This window comes from Prionailurus viverrinus, unplaced genomic scaffold, assembly GCF_022837055.1.
Source record: "Prionailurus viverrinus isolate Anna unplaced genomic scaffold, UM_Priviv_1.0 scaffold_48, whole genome shotgun sequence".
NCBI classification, from domain to species: Eukaryota; Metazoa; Chordata; class Mammalia; order Carnivora; family Felidae; genus Prionailurus; species Prionailurus viverrinus.
The window spans coordinates 1959581-1976175 of NW_025927611.1; the positions used below are offsets into that span (position 1 = coordinate 1959581).

The following is a 16595-nucleotide window of genomic DNA, read 5'->3' on the forward strand; positions in this document are numbered from 1 at the left end:
AAGTGACATCAGCTCTTGAACACAAGGAGAAATAGGTGCCCTCTGAGGGCCTGCTGAATTTAGGCTAGTGGCAGAAGGAAGCTGGTGGAGCAGGACAGGGAGGGAACGTCTGGTCTGAGAAAAGACAGAGGCTGTCATCCAGCCCTCGTTATCTCTGCCCCTGTGACTTCTCCAGTGCACTTGTCTGTTTCATCTTCTTAATTCCTTATGAAACTAGGCAATGTTGCAATGCGAAAAGAAATCATTCCATTCCTGTGCTGTTTGCTGCAGTGTGGTGGTTTAGGTCATGATGACATCTAGTTGATTAGGAGATCATGAGGTCTAGTTGGGTTGGGTCATGATAAAGTCTAGTCGGGTTAAGTGATGATGAGGTCTAGTTGACTTATATCATGATGAGGTCTGCTTGGGTTATATCATGATGAGGTCTAGTTGACTTATATCATGATGAAGTCTAGATGGGTTACGTCATGATGAGGTCTAGTTGGGTTAAGTGATGATGAGGTCTAGTTGACTTATATCATGATGAGGTCTGGTTGGGTTATATCATGATGAGGTCTAGTTGACTTATATCATGATGAAGTCTATATGGATTACATCATGATGAGGTCTAGTTGGGTTAAGTGATGATGAGGTCTAGTTGACTTATATCATGATGAGGTCTGGTTGGGTTATATCATGATGAGGTCTAGTTGACTTATATCATGATGAAGTCTATATGGATTACATCATGATGAGGTCTAGTTGGGTTAAGTGATGATGAGGTCTAGTTGACTTATATCATGATGAGGTCTGGTTGGGTTATATCATGATGAGGTCTAGTTGACTTATATCATGATGAAGTCTAGATGGGTTACGTCATGATGAGGTCTAGTTGGGTTGGGTGATGATGAGGTCTAGTTGGGTTAGGTGGTGATGAGGTCTAGTTGACTTATATCATGATGAGGTCTGCTTGGGTTATATCATGATGAGGTCTAGTTGACTTATATAATGATGAAGTCTAGATGGGTTACGTCACGATGAGGTCTAGTTGGGTTAAGTGATGATGAGGTCTAGTTGACTTATATCATGATGAGGTCTGGTTGGGTTATATCATGATGAGGTCTAGTTGACTTATATCATGATGAAGTCTATATGGATTACATCATGATGAGGTCTAGTTGGGTTAAGTGATGATGAGGTCTAGTTGACTTATATCATGATGAGGTCTGGTTGTGTTATATCATGATGAGGTCTAGTTGACTTATATCATGATGAAGTCTATATGGATTACATCATGATGAGGTCTAGTTGGGTTAAGTGATGATGAGGTCTAGTTGACTTATATCATGATGAGGTCTGGTTGGGTTATATCATGATGAGGTCTAGTTGACTTATATCATGATGAAGTCTAGATGGGTTACGTCATGATGAGGTCTAGTTGGGTTGGGTGATGATGAGGTCTAGTTGGGTTAGGTGGTGATGAGGTCTAGTTGACTTATATCATGATGAGGTCTGGTTGGGTTATATCATGATGAGGTCTAGTTGACTTATATCATGATGAGGTCTAGTTGGGTTGGGTGATGATGAGGTCTAGTTGACTTATATCATGATGAGGTCTGCTTGGGTTATATCATGATGAGGTTTAGTTGACTTATATCATGATGAAGTCTAGATGGGTTAAGTCATGATGAGGTCTAGTTGGGTTGGGTGATGATGAGGTCTAGTTGACTTATATCATGATGAGGCTTAGTTGACTTATATCATGATGAAGTCTAGATGGGTTATGTCATGATGAGGTCTAGTTGGTTAGGTGATGATGAGGTCTAGTTGACTTATATCATGATGAGGTCTGGTTGGGTTATATCATGATGAGGTCTAGTTGACTTATATCATGATGAAGTCTAGATGGGTTACGTCATGATGAGGTCTAGTTGGGTTGGGTGATGATGAGGTCTAGTTGGGTTAGGTGGTGATGAGGTCTAGTTGACTTATATCATGATGAGGTTTAGTTGACTTATATCATGATGAAGTCTAGATGGGTTATGTCATGATGAGGTCTAGTTGGTTAGGTGATGATGAGGTCTAGTTGACTTATATCATGATGAAGTCTGTATGGGTTATGTCATGATGAGGTCTAGTTGGGTTGGGTGATGATGAGGTCTCCTTGGGTTATGTCATGATGACCTTCCTTGGGTTGGGTCCTGATGAGGTGGAGTTGGGTTACTTTATGGGGAGGTCACATTGGTGTAGGTCATGCTGAACTCTAGTTGAGTGAGCAGTATGTCGTACAGACACAATGCAGTGACAGCATGTGAGCAAGCATGTGGCACCCATGCATGCAAGGACTGGAAACCTGATTGTTATCACCTCCTCATTTAGGTGATGTTTGCTGAGCACCAGGAACATCCCTGCCGGCAGCAAAGTTCTCATTTTCTTGAGCAAAGCAGAGTAAGCTCCACCTGTGCTCTTTTCCACAGAGCTTCTGATGTCTGCGTTTACACCTTCACCACGGGTCACAGTGTGACCCTCTCCGTCAGTCCCATCGAGTGTGGAATCTTCCCTGCTTCCCGAGTCTTTCAGGGCGTAATTGCCTGCATTCTGAGAGTGGCAATTTGTCATTTTGTGTGACAGTTGGATACAAGGCCACTTAATGAAATACCGTCGTCGGACACTTTAACACAAATGTATTAAGTAAAAAAGAAGACATGTGTATATTCAGAAATTTCAAATTTGCTAATCCTGCGTCTGCTAATGTTTAGAGAATAATCAATTACTTGCTAAAAAACTGAAAACAGAACTTGGGTTTAAGTCAAGCACGTTAATATTGCTGTACATCCATCAATTAGTTTCTTCCCTGCTCACAATATCTTAGTTATTATTGTTTCAGAACACTATTTTGGCGGAAGATGTTTGTTCCTAAGTCTTCATGACCAGCCATCTAAGGCGGAGACCAAGGGCCAGTAAATATTCTTTCTGTGATGGGCCAGATAACAAATATTTCCGTAGGTGTGTTTCTCCCTGATCAGTTCCACCTTCATAGCAACAAAGTGGTCACTGCCAGTATTTAAAGCTACAGGCATAGCTGTTGTTCCACTATTTTTTTTTTTCCTTTTTACAACAAGGGGACCTTCAGATTTGGCCCTAGGCTCATAGTCTGCTGACCTTGGTTTAGGCTCAACATCTTACAAAAACCCCACACAAACAGATGGAAGTTACATTGCGTCTTGTAGACTCTCGAAATCCGGTGGATAGGATGCCGTCCAAAGAGAGGGAAGTGACTCAGTGCCTTGTCGACATTATGGGTAGGACGTCTGTGGGACGCGTGGCACGTGGAAAACTTAGCCCTTCAGAGGAAGGACTTGTAGACGGCAGACCCACAGTGTCTGTGCCCAGTAGCAATCTGGTCGAATTCTATCTGTTTTGCGATGTGTGCTCAGTAAACATAGGAAAGACCTTTACCAAAAACGTGCCTGAGAAAGCGAGGCACGACCAGTCATGACCAGTTACCCCTGCTGGTCGACGGCCCTCGCTTTCTGTGGCCCTTTCTGTCTTTTTCGGGAACGTAGATGTTCTATCCCACTTCCTGCGAGCTTCCACTGGACCACCCCTTGATGCCAAGATGGCAAATGCCAGAAGTTTGGGCCCAGCAGCAGGTGGCTATTTAATATTTAAAAATCGCATGGGATTTCACAAGTGAGCTCCCGCACACATGTGTGCAAACAGCATGCAGAAATGCCTCTGAAAAGGATGGCTTGGTAATCTATTCTCATTGCGATTTTCAAGATGGTTCTAGCCCGGAGCACACCCAGCCGGCAGGGGCAGGCCCCGGGTGAGAAGGTGGTAGGAGCCAGCTCCCTCCCTTGGGACATGCTGGACCCGGGCCACCTGGCCGTGCTCAAGGCTCTAGAAGCTTCACGCCCACACCTGTGTTCCTCAGATGTCAGGTCTAATCCCCTTCTGTGGAAGCGCTCCCATGACTCACCCCTGCAGGGACTTTCTGGGTTAGCTCATCCCTCCAAGGAGCTGAAAATCTGTCTCCGGTCCAGTTGCTTGTGAGCGTTGGTGTGTAGGCAGGCAGGGTCTCCCGAGCGTCTCCCCCACAACAGCAGCCCCATCGGGCACCCCTTAATAGCAGGACTCTGTGCTTAGGGACATTCGGAAAATAGTAGTACCCCAGCCTGCAACTGTCAGTGCACATTTACTTAGGAAGACAGTGAAGAAACCTTATTCACTATTTTAATCCCAAATTTCATAGTCTGTAATTAAAAAAATTGTTTTTTATTTTTATTTTTAATTTATTTTTAGTTTTCTTAATTTATTTATTTTTGAGAGAGAGAGAGAGACAGAGGGTGAGCAGGGGAGAGGCAGAGAGAGAGGGAGACACAGAATCCGAAGCAGGCTCCGGGCTCCGAGCTGTCAGCACAGAGCCCGACGCGGGGCTCGAACTCACGGACTGGGAGATCATGACCTGAGCCAAAGTCGCATGCTCAACCGACTGAGCCACCCAGGCGCCCCTCAGTTATTTTTTAAGTAGGCTCCCCCGGGGACTTGAACTCACAACCCTGAGATTAAGAGTGGCACGGTCCACGGATGAGCTGGCCGTGGCCCCGTGTCGTCCATATTTCAGCCATGACACCCCTCACACACAAAATACGTGCCACAACCCTTCTCCACTCACGTTCGGGAAAACCACACCTGCTGAGTTTTCACGGAGTCACCGATAAGGAAATGGGAAATCCCACGTACGTATCGGGCACATCCCATGATCGGTTTTACAGATCACACCACCAATGAGTGGACGGCCGCTGGGGTGGCTCAGTCGGTTGAGCGTCTGACTCTTGATTTCGGCTCTAGGTCAAGATCTCGCAGTTCATGAGTTCGACCGCCAAGTTGGGCTCTGCACTGACCACGGAGCCTGCTTGGGATTCTCTCTCTCTCTCTCTCTCTCTCTGCTCCTCTCCCTGGCTCTCCCCGCCCACCCCCTGCCCACCCCGGCAAAAAAAAAAAAGTTTCTTAGAAAGTTGTATTTCTGATTTCTGCTCTGTCCTTCCCGTCAACATTTCTATGCCTACGTGATTCTTGGCCTGCCCCCAACCCCTGACGGCATGCGTTGAACCACCAGGCACCCCACGCCCCTGTAATCACCATTAAGGAAGATGTCAAACAAACGCGTGCACCTTGTCCATCCAGGGTGAAGGAGAGGCTTCCTCAGTTGGTAGGTTGACTTGGCGGGAAGGGATCCACAAGCCCATTTGGCACCAGGGCAAGAAGAGAAGCCATAAAGAGCCCACCCCAGGGCTGAGTTTCGCATCTCAAGACAACATTATCTCGTGCTCGGTTGCACCTGGACAGCCTTCCCACTGCTTATATCTTCTCTTTTCCTTTTAGCCGGAAACAATGACAGCAAAGCCCAAGACGTTGTGCGGAGACTAAAGGAGGAGACGTCGAATGACAAAGGTACTTCTTGTAGCCCAGCGGCTCTTTGCCTTGGTCCGAGTTGGTGTTTGTGGCTGAGCTGCAGACCCGGGCATGGGATCGGGGGTGCAGGGGGTGGAGGTGACTCGGGGCTGGGGGATGTCTCTCCCTCCTGCGCGTTTCCTTTGGGGATTTCCGGTCGCCACTGGAGAGTGACGAAGGACAGCAAACGTTTCGCCCGTGGTCGCGTTGCTCTGTGTAGGCAGCTCCTGCGGATGCGTTGGAAGGTGCTGGTCGGTTGCATCCTTGTGACATGGGGACCTTGTTGTCATTCTGCGTCCGTCTTCTCTGCACATGTCTTCACGTGGGAACCGTGGGAGGCACCTGACTCTTGATTTTGGCTCAGGGTCTGATCTCATGGTTCATGAGTTTGAGCCCCACGTTGGGCTCCACATTGAAAGTGCGGAGCCTGCTTGGGATTCTCTCTCTCCCTCTCTCTCTCTGCCCCTCCCTCGCTTGCACATTCTGTCAAAGTAAATAAACTTAAAAATTTTTTTAAAAAGGATAGCTTAATTTGCTGATGTTACAACCTTACCAAGGAAGGAGCAAAGGTTTGTTCATAAAGTTTAAGAGCTTAACTCATTCTAACAAAGCTGGAACCAGTACCCCTGATTTGTCGGAGGAAAGAAGGTTCTAGAAGCCCGTTCTAAAATTACTTGATGGCTCCCGTGCTGTATGTTGAGATTCGGGTGTGGATGTGGAAAGCCAGAGTGTTCGGGGGACGGCACTTGGTCAGCTCCTCTGTGCTGGAAGGGAGGCCGCCCAGGGTGTTGGGATGGGCGAGGCAATGATTCCAAATCACCCAGGATGGTGCGGTCACTTCCAAGAGCAGGCGCAACCCTGCCCTCAAAGCTGATGCGTACTCCAAGTGGGAACTGATTCATAGTGTTTGTGGTCTCCGCGATGACGGAATGTGTCTGTAGGGTGGGCGGTGGAGGAAAGTGGTCTGAGCCAGACACACACACACACTCAGAAACACACACACACACACACACACACACACACACACTTTATGCGTTAATCTTGTTGTGTTGAATCAGATAAGAAAGCAACACCATATGAGTTTTATAACATACGTAGCTGGACCCTTGGAAGGAGTCGGTCAGTGGAGGGCATCCCAACATGTCAGGGGGAGGATGCTGGGGCTTGGCCATGTGGGGGCAGTTGGGTGGTAGTCCTTGAACAGACTTTCACTTTGGCTGGATCTGCATCCAGTCTCAGAGGCCCCCAGAGATGCTGTCCATGCAACCCGGGGCCATTCCCTGCCCTGTAGGTCAGCAGGTACACAAGCAGCTCCCGCCAGTGGCTGGCTAGGGGTAACTGCACTTCCCTATCCCTGGGTGGCCATCCATCCACCATGTACCATCCATCCATCCCCCATCCATCCCCCATCCATCCATGCATCCATGCATCCATGCATCCATGCATCCATCCATCCATCCACCCACCTATCCATCCATCCATCCATCCATCCACCCATTTTCCTTCCTTCCATCCATCCATCCATCCATCCATCCATCTATCTACCCATCCATCCATCCATCCACACATCCATTCACTCATCCATCCACCCATCCATCCATCCATCCCCCTATTCATCCATCCATCCCCCCATCCATCCATCCATCCATCCATCCGTCTTCCTGCAATCACAGAACACTCTGTCTAGCTCAGGATGCTCTCCAGCACTGAGCTCAGATGGAGACACTTCTCTCCAGACCAGCCTGCACCCACTGGAGCCTGCGAAATTCTTGCCCACACACTGCCAGTAACACGAGTTGGCACGAGGCCCATGGGAACCACACTTACTCATGGCTTATGGCTCTTCCTTGACTTCCTGCATTGGGTAATTGTGTCTCTGGCAATTTTTTTTTTTTTTTTTTGAGCAAGCAAGCACACATCTTAACAACATTGCACAGATTACTGTCTAGAGCACAGTGATTTCTCAATACCTAGTTTCTCTCCAGCATACTTCCACCCCTTCTCTGGACTTAATCTAGGAAAAGAAAAATCTAAGTTCTTGGTTGCATGCTTCATCCTCCTTACTCTCCCATACTTTCTGCTTTTGAAGTCAAGGTCAGTTGAGATCCTACTTTGTGTTGATATGGGAGGCTATCCACATCCCAACCTTCAACTAGCTGAGCTCTTGGAAGGATAAGTTAATGACTGTTTTGAGGAACTGAGATAATAGGGCTCATTTCTCCACCAAGAGATTTTCCAGGGACAAGAGTTTCAATACGTGATTATCATGTAGCCATGGTGCCAATATCTTTATTGCTCTTGAGTAATACCCTGCTGACCAAAGCTGTCTCATTTGGAGCAAATACTCTTGCTCTGTGACCAAAAAAAAAGCAAATAAATGGAATAACATCAAATGGCATAAAATGAAATAAGACAAAAAATAAAAATACAAAACCCAACACCACCACACAAGCAAACAACAGGAAGTCATAACAGCATCCCAGTGAATCCAAGTGGGACTAGAGAATTTAAATCCTCTTAAAAAGACTGCAAGAATGTAATTGTGTTTTGGACATTTGCCGTAGGCTCACACAAGCCGCGATGGAATCCTAAACCTTCAGCGTAATCCCACTGGAGATACGGTGTCTGTGATCTTTTCCCTAAAAGGCTTTACTTTGTGTTCTTCAGAAATGTCTTCCTGACCAGTTTCCACCTTTCCTAATGCCATTCTGCCAGCATAAATCTCTCTCTGTCTTTAGTGGGAAGAGGGGCCAGCTGTTGGATTCACGGGATACTTAGGTATTACATCCTGTTTGCTTTCCTTAAGAGAAAACAGCACTCAGTTTTTTTTTTTTTTTTTTTTTATAAGCCTCACCTGTGCCAGGAAAAGTCAGTTGGGTCCGCTTCCCGGCGAGATGGCAATATATCTTTGTGAACGTCTGGGTCATCCAACTCACTATAAAATGCTTAAATTGGTCATGGAAGCAAAAGATACCATGACATCAGTTCGGTATTCGTTACTGCAACAGGAAATGGCGTCTCTGGGTAGGAATCTACTACCCTGTCATCCAAGAGAGATTCATATCTTGAACGTAGACCTATCTTGAGGCGAGTAGACACCTACCGTGTTTCTTCTACTCATAGACTCTCTGATTTTCCGGAAGGATCCTTCTGGAGCTTGGTCCATTGCGAAAAACTTGACTGAGTGTTGATTGCATGGGTTTTGTTTTTCTCCCCACCACGTGTGGGTTTTCTTTATAGCGTAGAGTTCTCGACACCTAATACCTATAGCGTGAAGTGCTTGACGCGCGTTGGCTGGCCGACACTCCGTGTATCGCCAAGAGTAGTTTAAACAATGTTCCGCGTGTATATTTAGGTCTGGTGTACGTTCAAGACCACCTGTCTTCCCTACATACCATGAAATGGCCCTTATTGTCATGAATTTTTCAAACTAGAGTCCTATTTTTTTTTTTTTTACCTTTCAATTTTAATTTAGCGTCCTGAGCTAGTCAAGGAGCACGTATGCTAGCTAGCCAGCAACAGCCAGGCAGACAGACAGACTGCTGGTTTCCTGTGGGTAATTAGAAGGCTTTAGAAGGTCACTGTGTCTTTCCTGAAGGCACAGAAGGAGACGCTCAGCACGTTCTGAAAATTTAATCGGCTATTATAGCTGTCATCTTGTTCCTTACATTAAAGGCTCTTCATTTCCCGGAGTTTGCAACGATCAATTCTAACCTTTTGAACCACTAGCAAGGTGAGTTCTATGAGAGAGGGCGATTGTCTGCCTGATTGCCTTAGCGCCTCTATAAATAACGGCAGGATTTTTTAAAAAATCCCGCAAGGAAGAATTTTCCTCCTCACCTTGCCTGCCACATTCTGTGTCTGCCACCAGTAATTTATGGGATACTTTCACTCCCCACAGTGTCATTGGCCATTTAATTTCCACGTTTGCTTTGGACACATCTTAGATGGTTCCTTTGAACACAGCTCAGGATGCTCCGTGCATCCAAGGTCAGTGATGGGACATCACCCACATGAAACCGTTTCAAAAAAAAAAAATTCTAGAAATGTTACTTCTATGTTTTTCCCTCTGGGGGAAATCAAGTGGATTCTAGGGGATATAGAAAATATAGTCAGAAAGGGCTTTATTTATTTATTTTTTAAAGTGTGCAGTGTTCTCTAAAAAGAACAGCCACATGATTTCCATGATGCGTCAGTAGGCAGAAGCCATTGTGTTAGCGAGGTACAAGTCCATCAGATGCCCTGTAGATGCTGTAACGCCTTACTGCCAGGAGAGTCCCGGGAAGGTGCTGGAGTGCCTTGGAGATAAGTATTTGTATTTCCTCTATTTTCCGGTTTTGTCTTAAAGGCTTTTCTCATGCACCCCCGTGGCGCTGTCTCCAGAGAGACCATTAACCACGTGTTCTGCTCATCACAAACTTCCGTACCTTTCCTGTGTCGGAAAGTCTCGCCACTTGGCCTGCGTGTTTCGAAAGCTATTTTCGGTGGATGCAGAATTCCAGGTTGAAAACATCCTGCGACGCCCCCAGGATGTTAAAGGTGTTCTGACACGGACCTTTGTCACTTGGGATGAGAAGCCAGCTATAATCATTGTCAATATTTCATGAATATAAGTGTCTTGTCCAGTCTTTTCTGTTGTCTTCTTCATTTACTTTCTGTTTTCAGAAGTTTGCGAATATGCCTAGGTGGGTCCCTTTTTCTCTCTGTGTTTAGCCTGTTTGGGGTTAGAAAGCTTTCTCTATCTGTGTAGTTGGCTGTGATAAAATTTAGAGAATTTTCAGCTATTTTTTTTTCCAAAAAAACTTTCTTCTTTCCATCGTGTCCTTATGGGTCTACAATTCCACATACGTTAGGTCGCATCATGCTGTCTGGCCGTTGTATCATTGAGCACAGTTCGTGTTACCCCAGCTTTCAAAAATTTTGCTCTGTGCGTCAGTTTGGATGGTTTCTACGGACCTACCTCAAGTTCACCAAATTGTTTTTTCAGCCGTGTGTGTTATACTGTTACCCCCATGATTGGATTTGTGATTTGAGCCAAACAAACTGTATTTCTCAGCTTTTGGGTTTCCAGTTGGTTGTTTTTAGTCTACGTATTTTTCCTGGTGTTTCTTGTATCTTCATCCTTGATGTCCTTCTGTACTTGTAGGCTCCTTAATACATAGTAGTTAAAGTTCTCTTCTGAGACTTCTAACATCTGTATCATCTCTGGGTCTGTTTCTATTGATTTTCCCCCTCTTGATGGCAGGTTGACTACAAGTTTCTTTGTTTTGTTTTGTTTTTTTAATTTTTTAATGTTTATTTTATTTTTGAGAGAGAGAGAGAAAGAGAGAGACTGAGCAGGGGAGGGGCAGAGAGAGAGGGAGACACAGAATCCGAAGCAGGCTCCAGGCTTTGAGCTGTCAGCATAGAGCCCGATGTGGGGCTCGAACTCACAAACTGGGAGATCATGCCCTGAGCCGAAGTCAGACGCTCAACCGACTGAGCCACCTAGGCGCCCCTCATTTTCTTGTTTCTTTGTACGTGAGTGATTTTTATTGTGTATTAGTCACCGTGAATGATCCCTAGTACGGATTTTGGATTCTGTTATCTTCCTCTGAAGAATGTTGAGATTTGTAGCAAGCAATGATATGATTTGCAGGATACCTAGATCTTGTGGGAGCTCAACTAAAGGTCTCGTTAATCACAAGTCTATTTCAATGTTGCCCTTGGGCCTTGGATGGAGCTCTTAATCTTGAGACACAGCCCTTTCTTCAAAGATCTGGACCATCTCAGGTTTCAGGTGAGAGTCCAATGTGTTCACTAAGTCCTTCCAACTTGGCAGGACTTAAATGTCATCTTGTCTCCCCATCACCAGGCAGCAGCTGAAACTTCTCTCCTCATCTTTCAACCTGCTAGCTGTTGTTTGCTTCCGAGTTCCCTGATGTCTCAAGTTGGAGCCTTTGAACTTAATTGCTCAGCCGAGGGTTCTGCGGGAGTTTCTACCCACATTTTGATTCTCTGCCCACCCCCCCTCCCCCGCCCCGTGGCCTTTCAGTGCCGTCGATTCCAGCTGCGTTAACAGCCCCAAACTCTGCCCTTTGAGTCCTCAGCTCGTCTGTCTACGACTTTCTGAGTAAGCTCCGCACCTGTGCACCTTGCAACCTGAGAAGTATCCCCGGGGTGGGCAGTGGGGGGAGGTGGGAAGGAGAAATGAGAACTGTCTTTGGCATACCAGGACCTGTGGCGATTCTCTACTAAGCTACAGAGGTGAGGAGCCTGAACAAAAGAAAACATTAATCTGCTTTATGTTGGCAATTTCCATAGTGAGGGAAACAGCCAACATCGTGTTGGATACTCGCTGTCTACCGAGTAATGTAAAAAGCTCGTTATATGTATTGACTCACATGTCCTGTCCTTTGAAGTAAGTATGACCACTAGATGCGTTTTCCAAATGAGGAAAGTGGGGCCGTAAAGCGTTTAGGGTAGTGGCTGTCCTTCACGTACTTAGTAAGTGGAGGTGTTGGGATTTGAACTCGACGTCCAGGAATGAACTCAGAAATAAGTGAGATCCTTGGGGGTGGGGAGATGGGGCGGGGTGGAGAGTGGCAGGGAGGAGGAAGAGAAAGAAACAGCTGAAGCATCTTGGCAGATGGGAGTTGCGTTGGGTGCCCACCGGCCGGGGTCTTCTAGGAACGCTGGTTGGTGTACTGTAATCTGTTCTGTCCCCCGGAAGACCTGTTACATACCCACCTGGCTTGTAGGTGAGTGTGTGCTGTGGGTTCACATGTGTGTGAGGACAAAGGTAGCATTCCGTGCTTCCGTCAATGGGACAAAATGATGGCCAGAAAGACACAGTGGCATGACCACCCTTTCCCTCTTCTTGTCCGGAGAAACTCAGCAGGGTAGACCACCCGCCCCCCCCCCCCCCCCAAGAGCCCTGAAAGTGCCCCAAGAGCTGGGGAGGGCTCTAGCGGGTCCGCACAGCTCACGACGAGGGCTCGGATCCTTCAAATCCGGAACGTCACCCCAGGAGGAAGCGTGAGCCAGCTGCCGTTGGGTTCTGTGTATGTGTCATCGACCCGCACGGCGTTGGGTTTTCCCTTATCCCTTCTGCCTAGCGTCTTGCTGTCCCCCGTTTTATCCTGTTGGACGTCTTGCTCTGTTAACAAATAGAAGTGCTTATTTTCGTGGCCATCTACCCTTCCATTGTGGAGACGCACCAAACCCTTTGCCTAATTTCTTATCAACGCATCTTTTTAGAAGTTTTCGTTACCGTTCATGCTTGACGGCCTTGTATCTTTGCACGCTTTTTCACATTCCGTGTGTTTTCCTACGGAACTGCTCATCTGGGTGATGATTGGCCACTCGGCGGAGCCACGTTGGAAGAGGGCGGAATGTGCCCAGTGACATGGGGTCTTTGCAACAGCTTGCTGTGGGAGCCCGAGGTAGGGATGCCTCTGCGCCCGGGTTATTGGGCTGCCCGTCTCCGCGTGCCCTGAGTAGCCTTCTTATGTGGAGCTCACCTACACGGACTGGGCAGCTGGGTCTTGGGGCTGCTTCAGCATTTTTCTGCTTCCCTAACATAGGTGTCATCGCTCCCCAGCCCAGAACCTGCCGATAAGCCCGGGCGTGGACGGGGAAGGTTTCCCCTGGGGTTGAAGTGCTTGGCATACCTGTCCCTCGGTCACTTACCTCATCGCCATCCCAGGCGTGGGCTTTGCCTGTCACACACCTGCCCTGACTCGTCCTTTGAGTGTTCCAAGTATTAACTGATGATGTGTTTTCACCCGTCCATGCTGGAGAGACAATGAAAGGGTTGATGTGGTTGCCCGGGATGGCAAGGATTTCCTAACTGTGCCGTCTTATAGCTGGCTTCCCGTCTCCAGTTTTCCAGGGGTGCACCTGTGTGTAGGAATCTCATGTTACAGACTGACCCTTCCCAGTCAGAGCAAATTCCATACCTAATCTGCTTATAAGATGAAAGATCAGAATGCATTTTAAAAACTTCCTTTTGGGAAACAAGTCACAAAAAGCCCTGTTACCTGAAACGCACCTCGAATCTCTGGTTTTATTATAAAAAAAAATGATCAGACTTTAATTGTGGAGGTTGAAGGTTTATAGAAAATTGAGCACGAAATGCAGAGAATGGCCGTCCACCGGCCGCCATAGTTTGGATGATGATTAACACCTTGCACGTAGAGGGCCCATCTGCTAGAGTCAGTGGGTGAGTACAGACACGGTATTGTTCCTGGAAGTCTGTGGTTTGCATTGAGATCAGTCTTGCTGTTGTGCATTCTGTGGGTTTGGACAAATCTACGGTGGCATGGACCCATTGTTGTGTGTCCTATGGAGTGGATTCACTGCCCTAAAAATCCCGTGCTCCACCCACTCACCCCTCGCCTCCTCCAACCCCCAGTGACCACCGAACTTCTTACTTTCTGCATGCTTTCGCCTTCTCCAGAATGTTCTAGAGCTGGGATCATAGAGGACCCAGCATTTACAGACCAGCTTACTCATGAGCGTTAATGGTTCCTTCATATCCTTTCATGCCTGCAAAGCTCTGTTCTTTCTAGAGCTGCATCAATATTTTTATGAAGGACTATCAGCCCTCCATGCAGGACTCTAAATGCCCACGAAGAAGCACATCCCCGTGCAGAGCTGGGGGTGGGGTGTTTACGCTGAGGATGATGAGTGCCCGTGTGCAATGTCCTCACTTGTTCAAAATCCAGCTCTCATGTCACAAAGGACAGCTGGGATCAGCGTCCGGGTGTGGTTTTAGGGTCAGGGTCAGGGTTAAGTCAAGGTTGGGTCTGTGTTGGGGTTGGGGTCAGTTTTACGGTGAGGGTTATGGTTAGCTTTAGGGTTATGGTTAGGGTTTCATTAAGGTCAAGGTTAGGTGTATGGTCAGTCTTATGAACAGGTGTTTCGGGTTAGGATTATGGTGAAGGGTAGAGTGACTATCACGGTTATGCTCCGAGTAGGGTGTAGGGTTAGGGTCAGGGTTACAGGTTAGGATTAGGGTTAGAGGATAGGGTTATGGTTAGGGTTATGGTGGAGGTCAGGCTTAGTGTCAGGGTTATGCTCAGAGCACGGTTAGGGGTTAGGGTTAGGGTTAGGGCCAGCTTTAAGGGTAGGATGAGGTTTCACATTGGGTTTTGCAGTTAGGGTTATGCTCAGAGCAGAGTATAGGTTTAGGGTGATGGTGAGAGTTTGGTTTATGCTTAGACTTGGAATTGGTTTAGGGTGAGGGTTGAATAATGGATAAGGTCAGGGATTGGTTATGATCAGGGTTCCAGGTAATGTTAGTCCAGGTTGAGGATAATGCTTAGGGCGGGTCTGTGTCGCGCATTGGCATTAAGATGCAGTTTGAGGCCATAGGATCATTTTCAGGTTCATCATTGTGGTCAAAGCTAATGTGAGTCAGAAGTCAGAAGTTGGGCATCAATCTTAGTGTTAATGGCTTTTTTCATGTTCACATCACGGTGTGCATCTAATCAGAGTCCAAATGCAGGTTCGGCTGACATTGGGGGTTCGGGTTCAGGTTCGGGTTAGGTTTTAGGGTTAGGGTTAGGGTTAGGGTTAGGATTAGGGTTAGTGTTAATGTTAGAGTTTTAGGGTGAGTGTTAGGGCTACGTTTAGGCTAAGATTAAGGTTATGGATTATGGTTACGGTTGGGTTTGGGTAGGTTAGTTGTCCTTTAATATCAATTTTTTTTGACTCATAAGGTTAGAGGTTCACAGTTTCTGGTGCTGCACATTGAGTGTGAAAGTCTGATCCCACTGCGGGCTGAATGTCTGCAAGGAGTGTGATCGCATGATGTTTGTTACATCATTTCCGGGTATTAGCCTATCTGTCATTATTGAGCAAACGCTGTTCTCCTTTATTTTATGGGATGCCTTCTTTGCTTGAAGGTGTTTTCTTCTCCATCCATCCTCACCGGGGTCTGGAGTCAGGCCGTGCTGTTCCCTCCAGCCCGTACCCAAGGGTCATGATTAGAAGGGGCTGGTAGTCGATTTCCTGATCTGGTATCATCTTCTGTGCCAATAGTACATGTCAGGAACACCTCTCAATGTCACCGAACGGGATTGTTTTACAAGTTAATTTCCCACAAGGTTATCGCGGGCTTTTCGCGGTGACTATTGTATGAGCTATTTCACAGATAAGAAATAATGAGTGTTGTGGAAACAGTCACAAGGTGCTTTTTCGGCTCAGCTGCTTGAGAGAGCCTTATCCTGGCTGCCTTCTGGCGTGGTGACTGTGACACTGAAGTCACCTTGTGGACTGTGGGGGCCCTCTGATGGCCACACCAAGAACGTCCTGGTGAGGTTAGGGTTAGGGTTGGGTTAGCGTTTGAGTTAGGCTTGGGTTTGCGTCAGGGTTGGAGTTTTAGGTTTAGGTTTAGGGTTAGGGTTAGGTTTAGGGGTTAAGGGTTAGGATTAGGGTTAGGGGCCCCCCACCATCCACAACGTGACTTCTGTGTCACAGACACCACGCTAGAAAGCAGTCAGGATAAGGTTCTCTCAAGCAGCCAAGCTGAAGAAGAAGAAACGTTCGTGACTGTTTCAGCAACACTCATTATGGATGCTTTTTTGGTCTGGTTGATGGCCCCCCAGGAAGACACCATTGATGGAGGATGGAAACAAAGATAGTGTTCCATGCACACGATAGAATATGACTCAGCCTTGAAAAGTAAGGACATGTTGCCCCTGCTACAATGTACATGAACCTGGGGGACATGATTGTCAGTTACTTGAGCCAGACACGGAAAGACAGTCCTGTGTGATCGCACGTATATGGTGTCCCTAGTGGGGACTCACCCATAGGGCTCACTGACCTCTATAGACCACAGACCTATTGCTGTCACAAACCAGGGGCTTCCTCCGCAGTGAGCCAGGCACCTGTGCTCTCTCTGCCCTGGCAGGTAACGAGTTTCAGGTTCTGGGCATCCCTGGGGGGTTCCTTCCCTTCCTTGCAGGGGTGAATGGGGGTCCACAGCAGGCAACCGCTTTCTCTGGATGATTCTTTTCTAGGAATTCATCCTTCCCCCAACTCAATACTGGATGCTTTGCACATCTTTGGTCTGGCTGAGTTCTCAGATTTGGGGGACCCACCTCACCCCCACATATTTACTTTTAATAATTAAAAAATACAAAGTTCCATATACCCAAACACACGTTAAT

The 16595-nt window shown here is 47.1% G+C and overlaps 1 protein-coding gene across 1 annotated transcript in view; it reads left to right on the forward strand.

The window, feature by feature from the left end:
* DHRSX (dehydrogenase/reductase X-linked) overlaps nt 1-16595 on the forward strand; it is a 138515-nt gene that overhangs the window by 28060 nt on the left and 93860 nt on the right. The window contains exon 3 of the mRNA XM_047847393.1: nt 5368-5436. Within this exon, the coding sequence (XP_047703349.1) occupies nt 5368-5436 (69 nt within the window). The remainder of the gene's footprint in view (nt 1-5367; nt 5437-16595) is intronic.